Consider the following 17,976-nt stretch of genomic DNA (forward strand, 5'->3'; position numbering starts at 1 on the left):
GTCAATAATTTGCAATAAGTAATGATACTTCATTTAAAATCAAAACTTCACATTTTTCTATTCTCATTTAATCAATTTGCTTTTTTCTGTTCGAGACTGGGCTGATAATATTCATTCAATAAGTTCAACATTCTTAATTTTTGATGAATGTTTTTTTAATGTTCCTATCCTTGATAGTTTCAGTATGCATTATTATTAGCATCTAGATAGAAATTTTAATTAAACCGCTTTCTGAACCTAGATGTAGAGTGTGTCTGTTATTCTTTGTAATATTTTCTATACAGAGTGGAGAGAACGATTAACTTTCCGGAACCAAATATCACAACCGAGGAAAACATATAATTTTGTTGATGAATTTTTGGCGCCAAAAATTAAATAATTATGCGGGATTTTCATTTTGGCGGCAATTGATTTTTAGGCAATGGAAAAGAACAATTTAGTGAGTATATGACGTCCTCATTTGCGAATGAAATAATTTTTTATTCATCCATTATTTAAGACAATTAAATTATAGACCTAAGAAAGCAGTTGCCAAGCAGAGGAACGCCTTTTGATTATGTTCTATAATATTTCCTCTTGTTTATATTTCTTCAAAACATTCTTCATCATTTTTTTTTTTTTTTACATTCTGAACGTTCCTTATACTTACATCTGCAAATGTCCTGTTTTTCATATGTTATGCACAAGGAATACCAAACATCCAATAGCAAATAATAATGGAATAGGTATGAGAAAATTTGGTTGCTGAAATAAATAACCTACATTCGTTATAGTGCTAAATGTATAATAATACACATTTTTGAATTAATATTTGAGATTTTTTGTTTACATTGTAACATAAAGAATTCTGCTATTCAATTTTTTTTAGCTTTCTGATGACCAAATGAGTTCGTAAATTATCCCAATACCAGCTTTTGCCAAATATTTCATTTAAAAAATTGTCGTACTTTTATTATTTTTATAGCTGCGTTTTACACTATTTCATTATGAATTCTGAAATTACAGTGCCTTTCAAAAAAGGAAAATATTTTTAAACACATTTTCTCCCAATGCTGTCAGGGACTATCTTAATCTACTAAATGGAATTTAAATAACAATTTCGAGTTTTTGGAAGTATGCTAACCCAAATTACAAAAATATATTTATAAGTAAAATTTGAAATGTCATCCCATTTGTTCTGGTGTCTTTTTAATCTGTCAATTTTATAGTAAGACATTTCTATATAAGCATTTAGCTTAGTTAAACTACCCCTAATATCTGTGTTAAGGGCATGGAATCCGTAATTTGAGTATTAAGCCATAATAAGTCATAGTTACGCTCAAGGTCAGACTCTTTTCGAACTTGGAAAACAATTCAGTATATCTGGGAATGGAATATGGAAATTCATTGTGAGACAAGATCAGGAAGGGCTGAAGAAGGTTTCTACTTTCAAATATCCTCATTCAACGTTGACAGTTGTAGGCATTCTACATGAGGATTTTGAACACCAAAACTCAAAACCCTGTATTTTTATAATCAGACCTAAGTTTCAAGAAACTGGATTGAGTGGAAAAACTCTTTCTAAAGAAACTGGTTAACTCTATGAAGAATCGCAAGTTATGTTTGGAATGGATGAATATGTACTAAAATTAAAACTAAATTTTAAAGAAGTTGGATTCATTATTTTAAAAGCTAATTTCTGTAATCTTATTGATAATAGGTCTAAAACATTTGGCATTGGAACTTTATATAAGCATGAGCGTCATAAACGTTATCAGTTATTCATACAAAAATTCATACCTGTTTAAAACAGTTAAATTCTTACATAAACGTGTTACTTCAGTCTGAAAAATAATGATTTTTTTTTAATTTAGGGAGATGAAATCAAAATGTGAATTCTAGATTTATATGATTTACTAATGACTCAATAGTTTTTCCCATTTAGCTCCTGATAATTTGAAAATTAGAAGTCAAGTAACAATCAATTTTTGTTTAATATTTTCTCTTTTAAAATCTCAATCAGAATTATAAATAACCAAATTTACGTTAAATCTCATATAATCACGTTCAAATGTAAGGCAGTTGTAATCCTTTTTTACTTATAAATATATTGAAGTTTTTGGTTTCGTTTTACGATACATCTCTAATCGGAAAAAAATCAAAATTATCCAATGTAGAACATAATAACCAGATAAAAATCCTGATATTAAATTGAATTAAAGATTCAATTTCAAAGAAGCAACACAGGTTTAACTTCGAAATTAAAAGATACGGATTAACAGTGACTGAACATGTACAGCTATTGTCTTGTCAGTAATAACTTAAAATGCCAATCTTTAACTAGAATATACTTCAAGTTTGCCGGGAAACCAAACTTTAAATTAATACACAAGGAAAATAAGATAAGTCATCTTCTTTTTAAAACCACAAATTTAGGATTATATTTCTTATACATTATACAACCTGTTATTGAAACACACGAAAGCGTCTTTGAATTTTTCACTAGATCCTAAAAAAAAACAAATTTTGTTCAGGTTTCTTAAAACTTGTTTTAACCCAACTTCTTTCTTTAGCACCGCCCATTTTAATAAATATGCTCTGCATCCATCTCCTCTTAAGTGCTCTACTAAGCCATGGCGGATTTGGTATGTAAGTCAGTAATCATTCAATGGAAAGTATGTAATTTTGGTTAATGCGAGCAAGGACATCATGCTGTAAGAATTAATCATTAGTTAGTAAAATGTTAGATGGGAATAACTCATCAATTTCGCTAGAGGAAGTTTCGCTAAGTAATGAGAGTGACAGGTTATTAATGACTACAGAGCGCGTTAATGATTGTCTGAAGGATGACTTTCTCCTGCATTGCATTTAAAAGCCTACTGATAAATTGAGAGCTAGTTTGGAAAACGATAGATAAAACATAGCGCATCAAAACTATGCTATAATCATCATGGCATGTTTAGATAGAAATGCCATATTTAAGAATTTTAGAGAAAGGGTTTTCACTCACAGATGAAACAAATAGATGGATTAAAGATGTTCAAAACAGATTGCCATGGCATGCTTTTAAGCTGAAAATTTTGAAGATGAGTCCCTAATGAGAAACTCATTTGTGAAGTTTGTTTATAAGATTAAGATGGAAATACGCGAAGTTTTCCAATCGAAACAATCAAGAATATAAAAGTTGCAGAATTTGACTTAAATACTGTTGATAATGAAGCTGGAATTTGAACACTGTGCAAATGCATTTCATTTGTTACATTCTTTATAAATTGTGTATCTGTTATTATAAGTTTCATCTTTATATAAATGTCATACTAATTCATGTAAATCTAATTATTTTTAATTTCCTTTTTAGTAAAAGTTCGAATTAAAATGTGGTATATATTGGAAAACATGTCTCGCTATAAATGCAGATTCGAAATAGCAATTTAAAGAAATTTCTGTTGCTTTCTGTTGATTCATCACTGCTTTGAAAAGTCTTGTCGAAAAACTACTAAATTGATTTCGGAAAGACAAGCACATTCATATCAGTTTATCAATTCTATTTATGTTGTTAATAAAGTATATATTCTATAGAGAATCCTATAAATATTAATTAAAGGAAATATTGTCATGTGCATGTTCGTGTGTTCAAAATAATTTCTAGCTCATTAACATCACCAAGGCTACTTATAGCGATCTACTATTCGAATAATATATAAATAAAATATATTAATATCATATTGTAGACGAGTATTCCCTTATAAAGGGACTTAAAGAAACTCTGATGCAAGGAAATGTATGTAGAGTTGTTTTATATACACTGAATTAATCAAAAGTAATTGTCAAAAGATCATGTAATCATAATGCATAACTTTAAATCATATGATAACTTTAAAGCATATGATCGCATCTATTTCAAAAGTCTTATATATAAAAAAATCTAATCGTTGAATTTTATTTCCTATATCTCTTAATATCACCATAGAGGTCAATGATAGTTATTCTTGTGTATACTAACCATTCTTATGGTATTGGTAATAATAGCTTTAATATGTCTATGTAACGAAAATTGTGGTTATTGAACTTGTTTCCCAATGAATGCTTCATATTATCGATCATACATCTGATTAATCTGATACTATCGATTTAATGTCCTATAATAAGTGTGATGCATTGATAAAAACTTTGCACAAACCGATTAAAGTACATACTATATAGATTCTGAATAAATGTTTTTTTTTTTTACAAATCTTGCAGTAAATGAGATCGCTGATCGAAGTTTCAGGAATTAGCGCAGAAATCTGGGCAACAGAGTCAAATTTAAAATATGTGATTGATTCAGTGAGGGCTTTACTCTACCACATCAGCGTTAAGGTATCCGATTAGGTTTCTTTGCACTGCCACATCAATATTAAGGTATCCGATTAGGATATAAAGTTACTCTTTCCTGGGAAATTCGAAAACCCTTTTATTATCTAAAAATAAAGCCTAAAAATTATAAAATTCTGAAAACGTCTTTGTTTTTATTATATGCAAAATAAAACAATTGATACAACTTTTCAATAATAAACCTGGAAATAGAGATATTTATAATAAAAATTGAAAGTTTCGGTTTAGTTTTGAAGCAAATTTCTTCAAAAATAATATTTGAAATGTTTATATGAATTCAAAATTTCAATATTCATCTAAGTTGTCTCTGATTAATATTCGCTGCTGGAGTTTTATTGCCGGCGGTTTTGCTATAAGAATCAAAAGCTATTTTAGAGTATAATAATAAATGCAAGTTCTGGTATTTTCAAGTTTAAAACAGCTATATTTTTATTCCATTAAATTTCAATTTGCCCTTTAAAATTGTATGACAAAATAATGCAAAAAATTAAATAATTATTAATAGCATAACATGCTGTCTAAAGAAAAATATTTTAATTGATCATAGTGTTGAAAATATAAAAGTGATTACAAACGGACAAATTAAGGATCCAAATATTATATTTAATTAATAAATACGTTTTGTTATATTAAAAGAATACCGATAATACGCTTATAAATACTATATTAAAATTATATTGATAACATTATCTACTTTAGTTTCAAAGAATTTCAGAAAACAATGATGTTTCAGAGATAGAAAACATGTTATGAAAAGGTCTGTTCCATTTACATTAGGGAATTTAATTTAATTCTAAGCAATTATTTAAGATACATTGTGTTATGAAATTCGTAATATGCATTTCAACTACAGCACTAATTATGCAGAATATTTCAATTACATGTATGCTAATATTTGACGAATACTATAGCGCTGATAAGCACGTAACGTTCGTCAGAACATAATGTGTGAAGAATTCAGTTTATGGGAATGAAATGGGACTAGTAATTGAAATATTTGAAGTCCATTTACTGTAGCAATTTGCGAATAAATGAATAAATTATGAAAATCGGCCTTTGCTTGGAATCATTGCCATCGGAAAATGGTCGCCCTAAACAGATTTGTGTATTGAATTATGGATGTGTGATACAAATTCATAATTCAATGGGTATTGTTGGAATTTTATTAAGTTCTGAAATTAAATTCAAGTTGTTAAGTCACGAAGTGGAGCTCTCTGCATTTCCCCACTTGATGTCTTGTAAAATTTAACTCCATCATTTCAATATGCTCTATACCTTGGTGTTAGGATATTTCACAATTCCTTTCGGTAGTCCAGAAGTCTAAACAAAGAGAGAGAGCTAAACAATGGGCATAGGCATACTTTAGGATTTATATTATTTCAAATTATACTAAACTGTAATATTCAGAGATATAAGCTACCTGCTAGGAAAATTCCTTTCGAAAAGAAAATTTTAACAATCATGCGACTTTAATCTCTTTTTGTTTAAGTGCCTATAATGTTTTTTCAATAATACTTCGTGTGTAATTTAAAAAAAAAAAATATTTTGGTATATGTTATAGGAACAAATTTGTAGATCTCAGTAAAATTTTGACCAAATTATATTTACAGTAAATCTGCCTGCCTGGTATTAAATACAAAACGAAAGTAGCTATTACTAGATAAAATTTAATCACAGTTATTGCCAGCAAAATAAAGATATCAAGTTTGGAATCACATTCGCTTAACGGTTGGCTTTTTGGTGATCGTAATTTCGCATGCATGTAAATACAATAACTTATAAATGCAATAATTTGAGCCAATGTTATTTAATTAGTTGACTTGCAATATATCAAATACAATAACAACTCAGTTTTGTGGGAAATTTTGGTATCAATCTGGAGGAAAAAAAATACATATTTCCCCCACAGACTCGATAAAAATGCCAAATCCATGCCAATGATATATATTTCGTAACTGTCGTTTACCACTGCCATACAATGGTGAATGATAGAAGGGTTTAAAAATACATAATTTTATGTGGATGCAAGGGAGAGTATGTAATATAGTTTCGAGGATACTGCCCGAACTGGTTACTTTCCATATACGATATAAACAGAAAATATTGTAATCGTCAAAAAATTTAAAGTCGAGGTTTTGATGAATATCTACGTTTTACACATCCCCGTGTTCGGAAAATAAATTTTTGATGCAATATCTGTGTGTCAGTATATTGATTTCTGGCAAGGTAACATAAACTCTTTGAGCTAGATTGATAACTTTTGGTATATGGATCTCACATCAAATTTATAGTTTCCTTCAAATTTTGAGTGGATTTCTTTCAAAGGAAGTATGTCTACCGAGGTTCCCGAATATATTTTAATACTTTAACTATAAAATGAAGAGAACAAGATGAATAAAATTTGGTGCCTAGATTTTACATATAAATTGTTGATACTTATCACATTTGAAATCAAATACGTCAGGGTGTTGGCTTTCTGCCTGTCTATATCTTAATAAGCAAGTAGAAGTAATAACTCAAAAATGCAATGATTTAAATATATAAAATTTGGTATTGGTTTTTGTGATCGCAATTGTAGCATTGTGTAAAATCAATCAATTCGAGACAATGCTGTTAACACATAAATTAAATTTGTCGGTGGCTATTGTTAAATGACAGAGATTAATTGCAAAAAAATTGACAAGGGAACACTGTAGACACAGTAAGAATGCTAAATTCACATCAAAAATCCATATTTCATAAATATGGTTCACTAATGTCATATAAGACATTCTCGGCTCTACTCAAGATCCGCCATTTTATGAAGAAGTAAGATAATAACACTTTTATTACAGAATATGCAAGAAAGTTTTGGGAAGATTATATACGCTGGTTTAAGAAGCTCCAACTTGTAAATTTTTCTTATATAAGTTTTGCCTGTATATGTGTGTACGCAATTATAAATATAATATTATAAACAAGAAAATTTAGATTACATCTGACATACAAAATATTGCCTTTTAAAAATTTAAATTAATGTGTTAAATAATTTCAATGTAACTATTCATATTTTTCACAATGCATAACTATGTATAAAATGCAAGACGTAAAATGAATTTGATGATCAGGATATTTAGGCTGTAATTTGAAAACGTTGTTTCCTTTAGAAGCTATGCGCAGCAGTAAAAAAACATTGACTCGAAGAGTTATGATAGATGCTATGAAACGATTTTTATATTGCATTTAGAAATGTGGGACTGAAGAAAACAAATTCAGTTCATTCAGGATAAATAAAGCTAACTTTTGAAATCATGACGCACTAAGGAAACACACTAAAACTAACCAAAACTAATCATTAAAACATTATTTGCCTTTCTTATACTTATAATAAGTAAGATATTTTTTTGGCTCAGATTTTTATACTCTTTTATTGTCCCACTAAAAAAGTAAATAATAATAATAGTAATAATAATTAAAAACATCGACGAACTATATTTATATATTCTTCTTTGCATGTGATAATTAATTTTGCATATTCTAGAATTTTGATTTTGCTCAGCATCTTTTCATTTTTATATAGAAGATATTTTTAGATTCTCACAAAATTTACTTCAACATTTTACTTAGAAAAGACAATAGAAAAAAAATCCCTCATTTTCTAGTTTTTATCTTTCTTTGCAAATTAGAGTCTGGAATTTCATATTTGAATAACATTGAGTTCAGTCAATGTAAAATAAAGACTGAGGAATTTCACTTATTTTAAAACCCCTTATATGATAAATATAAAATTGAGCCAAATAAGTATAAAGTTTTACTTTCAAAACAACATCATTCAAAGATTCATCTTTTTTAACATTTTCATTATCTAATTTAATTTTCAGATTTTAAACATTTTTTGTATATTTCTAATTATCAAGGAAGATTATTAAACTTTGTAGTCTGTAATCACAGTGATATGTCTATGTTTTTTTAGCAGTTTGTACTTAACAAAGTCTACATTTTGAATCATTATAGTTTTTTTTAGAAGTTTAGAGTGTCACATTTTAATGCCATCAATTATGATATTTTGTGATGTAGTCTATTCGATATATTTTATCCATTACCTTTATTAAATCCGATTTTATGAGAAATAAACAGTATCCCCATTATGTATTATGTAAAATTTCGAATTAAAAGTATATTAATGATTTCTTGTCTTCATATTGTATGTACTGTAGCAATATATTCAAATTCACATTCATAAATTAAATATTCATATCATTATTTCTATATGAATTCTTTCTCTAGAAAACTTTTTCTCTAGAATCTATAATTTAAATTCTTTTTCAGGTTTATGTATGGATTTCCAGCTACGAGCTCCTCGATTTCAACACGAACCTGCAAATCGAATAGATTTCTCGAATTCCACTGGAACTGTAATTGCGTGCAACGCAGACGGCCGCCCTCCCCCGCTCATACGGTGGGTCAAACATGACGGAGAAGCCCTGCAAGATTTACCGGGTTTGAGATATACACGTCATGATGGCTCCCTCGTATTCCCTCCATTCCCTAGTGAAGAATACAGAGCTGATGTGCATGCATCAATTTACAGATGTGAAGCATCTAACAGAGTCGGTGTGATTGGTAGTAGGGACGTGCATGTGAGAGCGGGTGAGTCCAAAAATGAATTTTTATTTTGATGGGAAAAAATATACATAGTTTCTATTTTATTCAGGGAATTAGATCTTTCTTATTATACTAGAAGCCTTCGGCGATCAATTTTGTTCGTCTAGATTACTGATTTACAGGTTGTTAAATGATTAATATGAATTGTTAATTGATGAGACTGAAAAACATGAATTCAATTGAATCAGTTTACTGTAAATATATATATATATATATATATATATATATATATATATATATATATATATGGGATAAAACTATAAGTGGATATCCCATTAGTAATCGTCAAAGCGCACGACACGACTGAATTTTTTGATAGATGAATTTCTTCATAACATGTGAAAAATGATCGAACGTCAAATTAAATTAAAAATTATAATTAAAATTAAAGGGGAAAATGCACGGAATTAAAATTAATATTTTAAAATATTTGTTTTGAAAGATTTGTAATCTTAACTTCCTTTGGCTAGCTACAGCAATTACTTATTCGACCTGTTTTTTTTTTTTTTTTTTGCGCTCGATTATTCTATTTCTTAACTTCTTTTATATTTTCTTTCCTTTGAGTGAATGAAACTAGACTGAGTTCACTTTCTGGCATATAACCCCCAATGAAACCCCTCTAAAAAATTCTACATAACAATTTGCAGCGAAGGACTAAATTAAGTGCAGATGTAAAAATCCTAAAAAAATGTATGCAATGCTCTTTGACTGTTGCCATTCGACAATAAGTAATAAGAGCGATTTCTGTGCCACGTAAGCTAATGTTTTTTTTTATATATAGATATTATTAGGAATAAAGAAATTTAGAACTGAAAAAAATGTTGATAGAAGCGACAAAATTTAAACATCTTCGATATGAAAATAAATGTACCTGTAGTAGAAATATAGTTATAACTGATAAGCGTATCAACAAATGAATTTACTTATGAATAAGTGCACAAGAAATTGAATCTATATGTAACAAAATATATATTAATCACTCTTCTGTAAAGAGTTTTTTAAACAAAATTTTACGTTTCTACATCTGCAGACCCAGTTTAAAAACAAATTAAACAAATCATTTAAAACAAATTAATGAATGTTGAAAACACATAATTACCATAATTTATAAACATTGTATTATAAATTTAATTAGGACAATAATTTTGCTATAAATAAATTGTATAGCGGAAAACATTTTTTAGTAGAAATGGTATAGTTACTTTAAACGTCTTTCGCATGAAACAAATGACTTTCATATAGAAAAATGGTTGCAATTAATCAGACGACCAAGTAATAGATTTAATTATGAATCAGTATTCTAGAAATTAAAAGTAAGTACATCAAAATATATACTAAACATATTTTGATAATGAATCATTGTAATAAAATATTATTGTACAGCAATGCATAGCTGAAAAAGGAATTGACCGTATTAATTAAAACAATGTAGCTACTAGTGGAAACACATTACTTACATAGTGTATAAAAATGGTAATTCATTTTGGATTCATAATGGTGTTGAAAGGAAGAATTCACTAGTTCATATTTCACTAGTACATTTAGGAGTATTTTTAATGCATGATAGTATAAATTTAAAAACTAATTTCACTAATGATTTATGTTCGAATGTGGATGATTTTGTCTGAAGTAAAAATACTTAAGCTATAATAAGGAATAATATTTTGCAAAATGATAAAAAAATTTAAAATGAAAGTCATCACATTTTAAAGCTAAAATGAAATAATATTAAAAAAAATATCAAGGTTGAAATTATGCTGAGAGATTTTGAAATTTTAAAAACTATTAACTTTGCTTTAATTCACCACCAATTAAATAAAATTAAGCTTGCTTTAAATCGTCATTAATTACATAAAATATACATTGCACATATTCATTTTGAAGTATGAATGCAGTTGTATCCCATCATTCTCAGAAATCTAATAAAATTTGTCTAAAAGACACACATTTTGATCTTCAATTCATATTTTTATTAAAACTGTCACATAAGATATTAGTAGCACTAATACATACACATATTCACACACACACTCACAACATATACATGCATATGTGTGTGTATGTTTGTGTGTGTGTGCGTGCGTGTTGTGGGTGTGTGTGCATATGAGTATGTATTAGTATTAACTAATATCTTATGTGACATTTTTAATAAAAATATAGGTTGAAGATCGAAATTTGTTTCTATTAGACAAATTTTATTAGATTTATCAGAATTATGGTATACAACCCAATTTTAGAATTCCCTCTCATAATTCTACTTTTTTTTCTATAAAGAAATGATTTAATCTGTTATTTGGAACAAACAAAATCATTTCTTAAACATCTATTTAAAGCCCAGTTAAGTTAAAGCACATTTATTTAAAGCTTAAACAGTTACAGCACACACATACACATAAAGGGTGATAATACATTTAACAATGGCCGATCAATATATTGTATAAACCTGAAAACAGATTTCGTATGGTCTTACAGATGTCAAGCACCAGAAAACCACGAAAAGAATGTAACATTATCTCAAACAGATGTTTCTGAATGTCGCACAACAAAAAGCCTCTTCTTTCAAACGATGATAAAAGGGGCATTATGTTTTCCAAGGAACTAGCATTAAAATGAAAAATTCCAGATTTCCGAAGGAAATTCAGAAGAAGCGGTTGGACTTGAAAGCAGAAATATAGGAATTATAACAGCGAAAAATCAACTGTAGCGTATGGGAATACATTTTATAGGATTTCATTTTTGTCAGAAGTATATGCAATAACAACATTAAATTGTTTTATTGAATATATTAGAACAATGCAATTCTTTAGATAAAAATACATGAATCCTTAGAATTTTTCACAAGAAATTACTTGAAATGTATAATCTAATGTAGCTTGAAACATAAATAGTAGATAAGAAATAATTTAGTCAATTTCCTGTGAATTATCTAGAATGATTTGAACTTGATCCAAAAATTAATCGTCTAACTATCCTAATTATTTTTTTAAATCTTGTGTTTTTCAATTTCAGACAATAATCCACACATACCATAAATCAAAAAGCATCTTTATATCTGAACGACCTACCAAAACCTTGAAAAGTAGAGAAAGCATTTTTCAAATCTATTATTAAGAAAGAGCCTTAAATTCTATATCTCAATTTTGAAAGAGACTTATAAGAGATAAGAAATTATTGGCTCATTGAATTTTCTAAGATTTTCACTAAAGCGTGAAAGCAAGATAATAAAGAGGAACGGAAAAATTTTATCTCTCAATGTAGCTTTCGCTTTCTTTTGAGAAGAGACAAAGGACAAATACACTCCAGTGAACTGGAAGATTTTGGTTATCATTCTTAGAGACACAATCCACCTGCTATAGATTTGCCAATCTTTTACATTTTTAAAAAAAATCTAAAGTACTTTGATTTATTGTTCGTCATCAATTAAACAGTAAAGGTCTTTACGGCTTTCAAAACTTTTGAAGCTGTGTTATTCATAAATTTAATCTATGACATTTCTCTCCTTGATGATTTCATCTGCTGCCATAGTCTATCGTGTTTGTGACAAAATCTATCGTGTTTGCGCAATAAAAAGAAACTATATTCCTAGTAAAGCTTTGTATCTAAATTTGTAGTTTGAATCATTTTCTTTCACATATTTGTTCAAAATATTATACAAATGTGTATTATTGGTGTAAAAATTATGTAGTCACGAAAATTTAGCATATCTTATTTGTTCAGTTTTTCAGTAACTGTGGTGATCCACATAATCAATATTTAAATCCAATTATGAATGTGTCCCAAAATGTGGCACACGTCTAGATTTACAATGATGAAATTCTATCCATATCATATTCACATGCTGCTATACTATGTCGTGTTTTGTGATTAAATTCTTCTTAATAAAAATAAACCAAGTATGTAGTTTGGAACTTTTTCTTTGGTATATTTGGTCCAAAATATAACACAGATATGTATTATTGGTGTAAAAATTATATACTCAAGAAAATTTAACTCAGCTGATTTGTTCAGTTTTTGAGTAACCGCGATGATCTACATAATCAATATTTAAATTCAATTATGAATGTGCCCAACATATGGCTCGCGTTTCCGGTGATGAAATCCTATCCCTATCATATAGATTATGCTGCCATACTATGTTGTGTCTTGTGACTGAATTCTTCTTAGTAAAAAGAAACAAAATTTGAAATTCTGAATTTTTTAAACATATTTGGTCCAAATATATTACATATATGTATATTCTTGGTACTCACGAAATAATCATGAACATGTACTCTGATCATTTACTCACGAAAATTTAACCCATCTAATTTGCTCAGATTTTGACTTACAGCGTTTATTTATATAATAATAAAGACATTACTCAATATTTAAATTCAATTATGGATTTGGTCCAACATTTAGTACGCATCTTTATTCCTTCTAAATCGTATCTCTATTAGCACAAAATCCCCAGTAACATTGCTAAGATATCCTGACAATACTCAGAATGTCAAAAAACGTTGTGGAAATATTTTAAAACATCTTGAACTAATAGAGATGCCAAATTTTATCCATAATGCACGTTGCATTTCTGACTTATCATGTATATATATATTCAGATACAAGCTGGCATCCTTTTGAATAATTTTGCCATAAATAAAACTGCTTTAAACACGATATTTGTGTAATGTTATACTTTCGATTTTTGACATATTCGCAGAATTGTGTTGAGATTAATAAACAAATCCTTTCAAAGGCTCTGAAGTGGATAAATTCATCAAAATCTGAATTATATATATATGATGTTTTTTTATTCTCTGTATTTCAGAAAGTAAAAACATAGTGATTTGCTGAACTCAATTTATCAGGAAAAATTTTCAGTCATTTTCAGTTATCTTTCTAATACATGATATTTAGCAAAATGTCTATGAAAATAAGTGAAGTCATATAAAAACTTGCAATTTTGATGAAGGTAAATATTTTTAAAGCATTTTTTTCAGTCAAAGTGATTGACTGATTATTTTTAAAAAGAGCCTATTAATTATTAAAGCTAATCACGGTTATTATTACTAAAATAGAGTTAAAAGTTCTGTCAGTTTAGTAATTATTGGCTATTATTAATATTAGCTGCAGTTATAATTAAATATCGGATTATCATTGCTAAGACTTCTTTAAAATATAATGAGTTGTAGATGAGTGAGCTATCATTTGCAATTGGATTAATACACGCTATTTTAACTTTAGTTTCAATATATTGTCATTAAGAACTTTTCCTTCTTTTTCAGATATAACTGTTTAGAAATATTTGTTTCTATAATATCTATTGAAACAATAATTTAATTTTTACCCTTTGTCATATTCTATTAAAAAACTAAACGAAATTAAAGCAAATATTGTATTATTTTTTTTAAATTTATACAAATGTTTAAAAAAGTGTCAATTCTTAAAAAAATTATTAATCTCTTTTTTATATGAACATCTAGATAATTTAATAAGACAAGTTGACGTTTGATTCAATCAATACTGGAAAGCCCCAAACACCTGTTTAATGAAACTCTGCGTTTGCCCGAGGCACCTGAATATCACTACAAAATTCCTTCCACCTTTTGTTAAATATAATGGATTTAGTACCAGAGTAGCATGAATTGTCCTTTAGAAGAGTTCTCTGGTATGATTTTGGGGCAATGAGGGATTTTCTGAGAATACTCAAAGGATGTCCAAGCATACATTTATTTTTAGCTTCCAGCTAAGCAAGGTCCTTTTTTGTATATCAATGACTAATGAACGCAGGCTGTCATTGTAATTTTCGGAAGGATAAGGATTTTTTAAAAAAATCTTTTGAATCTTTTTTCTGAGTTTTCTGAGGTATTACGAATTAATTGGTTTTAGGATTTAGATGGCTAAGAAGATAAATATCGGTATATTCAAAAAACTTAATGGAATCTTTTTATGATTTTCATAAAAGTATAATAAGTTTTAAACATACATTAATATTAAACATGCATTAATAGGAAAAAAATCATATTATTGGTCGAACGATTTATTAATTAAAAGTAAATACTAAATTAAAAATTAACCAAAATTTGAAGATTATTGTTAATTGTTTTACATTAATTTGGAAAATTATGTAATGTTAAGTTATAAATGAAATTTATAATATACTACTTTCTCGACGTCAATTTTTTCTAAATTAGAAGTCTTTGTTGGTGTGACAAATGTAAAAGTTTCAATGAGATTTGGATACCATATAAAAAAGTTTTAATGAACATAATTTCTCTAATTACTTGTTTCATGGTCATGTATTAAACATTAAATACTTATTTAAGAATGGGGCGTACTATATTTTATGTAATTTAAAACAAATAGCATTAATTTCTTAGTAAAAATTTCGTAAGCCTTTTAATATTATGTGAAATAAATAGGGCTTTAACACACAATACTATGGTTTATGGAATATATAGATATATATTTAGAAGGTGACATTTAAAAAAATGTTTATTTGGTCATTGTATCGCATAAATTATTGCATAACAAATATGTCTGCAAAATTACGCCATAAATAATATGTTCCAGAATCTTGAAAACGGTTATATGCATTATTTGAATTATTTACACTCTGTCGCAATGGAGATTACAAAAGAAAAATTGAAAACAAAATCAAATCAATTCTATATAATGTTTACAGAATAATCTCAGAATCTGCAATCATTATTTCTTTTAAGGTTTTCACAGAAAGTTGTGATTTCATTTGAATACAAATATATGAAAGATCATAATTCCATTCATCATTTACTGAATGTATACTTCAATTCATTTTGTTTCAGAATAAGATGTATGCTGTTTAAAAGTCAGATCATTAAATAAGTCCTTACACATAATTGTGATTTAAGTTGTTGGAAAATAATAATCTATACGATTAGATGATACTGCCTGACGATTGCTTTGAAAGTAGGGGAGATATTTGTCCCATATTATTTCAAAAAACAGTGACTGTTTTTTTTTTTTTTTTTTTTTTTTTTTTTCTTATTTAATAAAGGGTGTCCCAAAATTAATGTACGATTTGTATTTGCCACCATTCGTGTAGTAAAATATTGGTAACCCTATTAAAATGTCATTTGAAATCTGAGTCTTGAGAATTAGTATAAGTAGAGTGTAACACGATTAAACAAAGTTTCATTGTTTATCAATATTTTAAAAATAATTAAAACCAGCCGGACTCAGTTCAAAAATTTGAAAATTGCCCCCCCCCAGATCATTCAATTTATCACCATTATATTTCTTTTTTATGGGCTTATTTGAAGCCAATGGTCTGTTACAACACGCTGACAAGCACATGTGCATTCAATAAGAATATTATGATGTTGCATCAACGAAATTCAGCCACATTTATACAAAATGATTATTGAAAATTTCTACAAAAAGGTATGTATGTGTCGACAAAGCCGTGGAATTTGGCCTATGTGTTATTGCATAAATAAGCCTATCCTGTGTATTTTACAATAAAAATATAACAATTTTAAGAAAAAAATTGTGTCTTTTATTTAATTCAAATATTGCTTTAGCACGTTGTTCTATCATGTAACTCTCCGTTTTTACTAACTCCAATCCTTGCGTTAATAATCCAAATCTTGCGTTAATTTTGAGAAACCTTTTATTATTGAATTAAAATAAAAGGGGTTATCAAAAATTGTAATTCTACTGTAACTGATTAAAAGAAAGAGAAAAAATTTCTATATAAAATAAATAAACCTCAATATTTTATATTTTTAGTGAAAAAAGCGATGATATTAATGCGACCATATATGCATAAAAATTTAATTTCATTTTGCAATGCAAATATCAGGGTGATAGAAGGGCATATCGACCTAAAAATCATTATATTTATAGCTTAAAGTTGAGAAGTTAAAAATTCTGTTATCTCTAGATCTAAATTGTTAAAATCCAATAAGAGTTATGTTTGACTTGCATACTAATCGGCTATTCCTGATGAGTGTGACTCTATGCCTAGTTCACTTCATTTTTTTTTTTGTTAGAAATAAATATTAAGAAAACATTTAACTAAATTTAGAGTCGATTTCTTAAGGGAACCATCCCTAATTCTTCATTATATTTTATTTTACAAAAAAGGTTGTATTTTTGTTTCGAATTTCCGCTTTTCAGTGGTTAAAAGTTATTCCAAAATTTCAGTTATAACGATTAAATCCAGTTCTTAAAAATCAATGATTATGAAAGGAGTGAATCAAGAATGTAAATTGATATTTTTGGATCCGGTATCAAAAGTGAATTATTATTTTCTAATGAAGATTTTGAAGTCAGCGTCTCAAATCAGGGATCATGCAGCACATATAAATTTCACTGAATGCTGTAAGGAAATGCGTCAAATTTGCATATTATAATATTCTATATGTATAACTACATTATTACGGAAAATATTTGAGTTTTATTAATTTATGATATTTAAATCTATAAACTGTAAAATATTCAGTTGAAACATTTTTTCGTCATTATCAAATGTGCCATCATTAAGATAAGACAGAAACTGTAATTTTGTTTTTCATTATATTTTGTATCAATGATAAATACTTTCCTAATATGAACCATCACTTTACAGCAATACAGAATATTACATTAAAACGTTAATTTACCTACTTTTAAATTTTTAATAAAAATAATTACTTGAATTAATAAAAATTACTTTTTATAAAAGCGAAAAAAAAATGGCTCAAATAAAAATTTGTACATAAAAATATTGAAATTTGATTCTTAGTTTGTCCCAAAAATAGAGATGTTATTCTAAAAGTTTTCAGATTCAGAAACATTACCATGCAATTACTTAAATCACTAAAATATCGTTGACAATAAAATTACTGCTCAGTGGTGTTACTATTTGTTTTAACAATCGAACATCAAAATTTCACTGCAATTTCAGATAATATCGTAACCATATATTAATTGCTTAGTTAATTAAGAATTTCTGATGAATTAAAGGCCACAATCCTC

General features: G+C 27.6%; 1 protein-coding gene across 1 annotated transcript in view; it reads left to right on the plus strand.

The window, feature by feature from the left end:
* LOC129980683 (cell adhesion molecule Dscam2-like) overlaps positions 1-17,976 on the plus strand; it is a 550,882-nt gene that overhangs the window by 53,033 nt on the left and 479,873 nt on the right. Inside the window, exon 2 of the mRNA XM_056091064.1 lies at positions 8,662-8,982. Coding sequence (XP_055947039.1) covers positions 8,662-8,982 — 321 coding nt within the window. The remainder of the gene's footprint in view (positions 1-8,661; positions 8,983-17,976) is intronic.

Source organism: Argiope bruennichi, chromosome 8 (genome assembly GCF_947563725.1).
Source record: "Argiope bruennichi chromosome 8, qqArgBrue1.1, whole genome shotgun sequence".
NCBI lineage: Eukaryota > Metazoa > Arthropoda > Arachnida > Araneae > Araneidae > Argiope > Argiope bruennichi.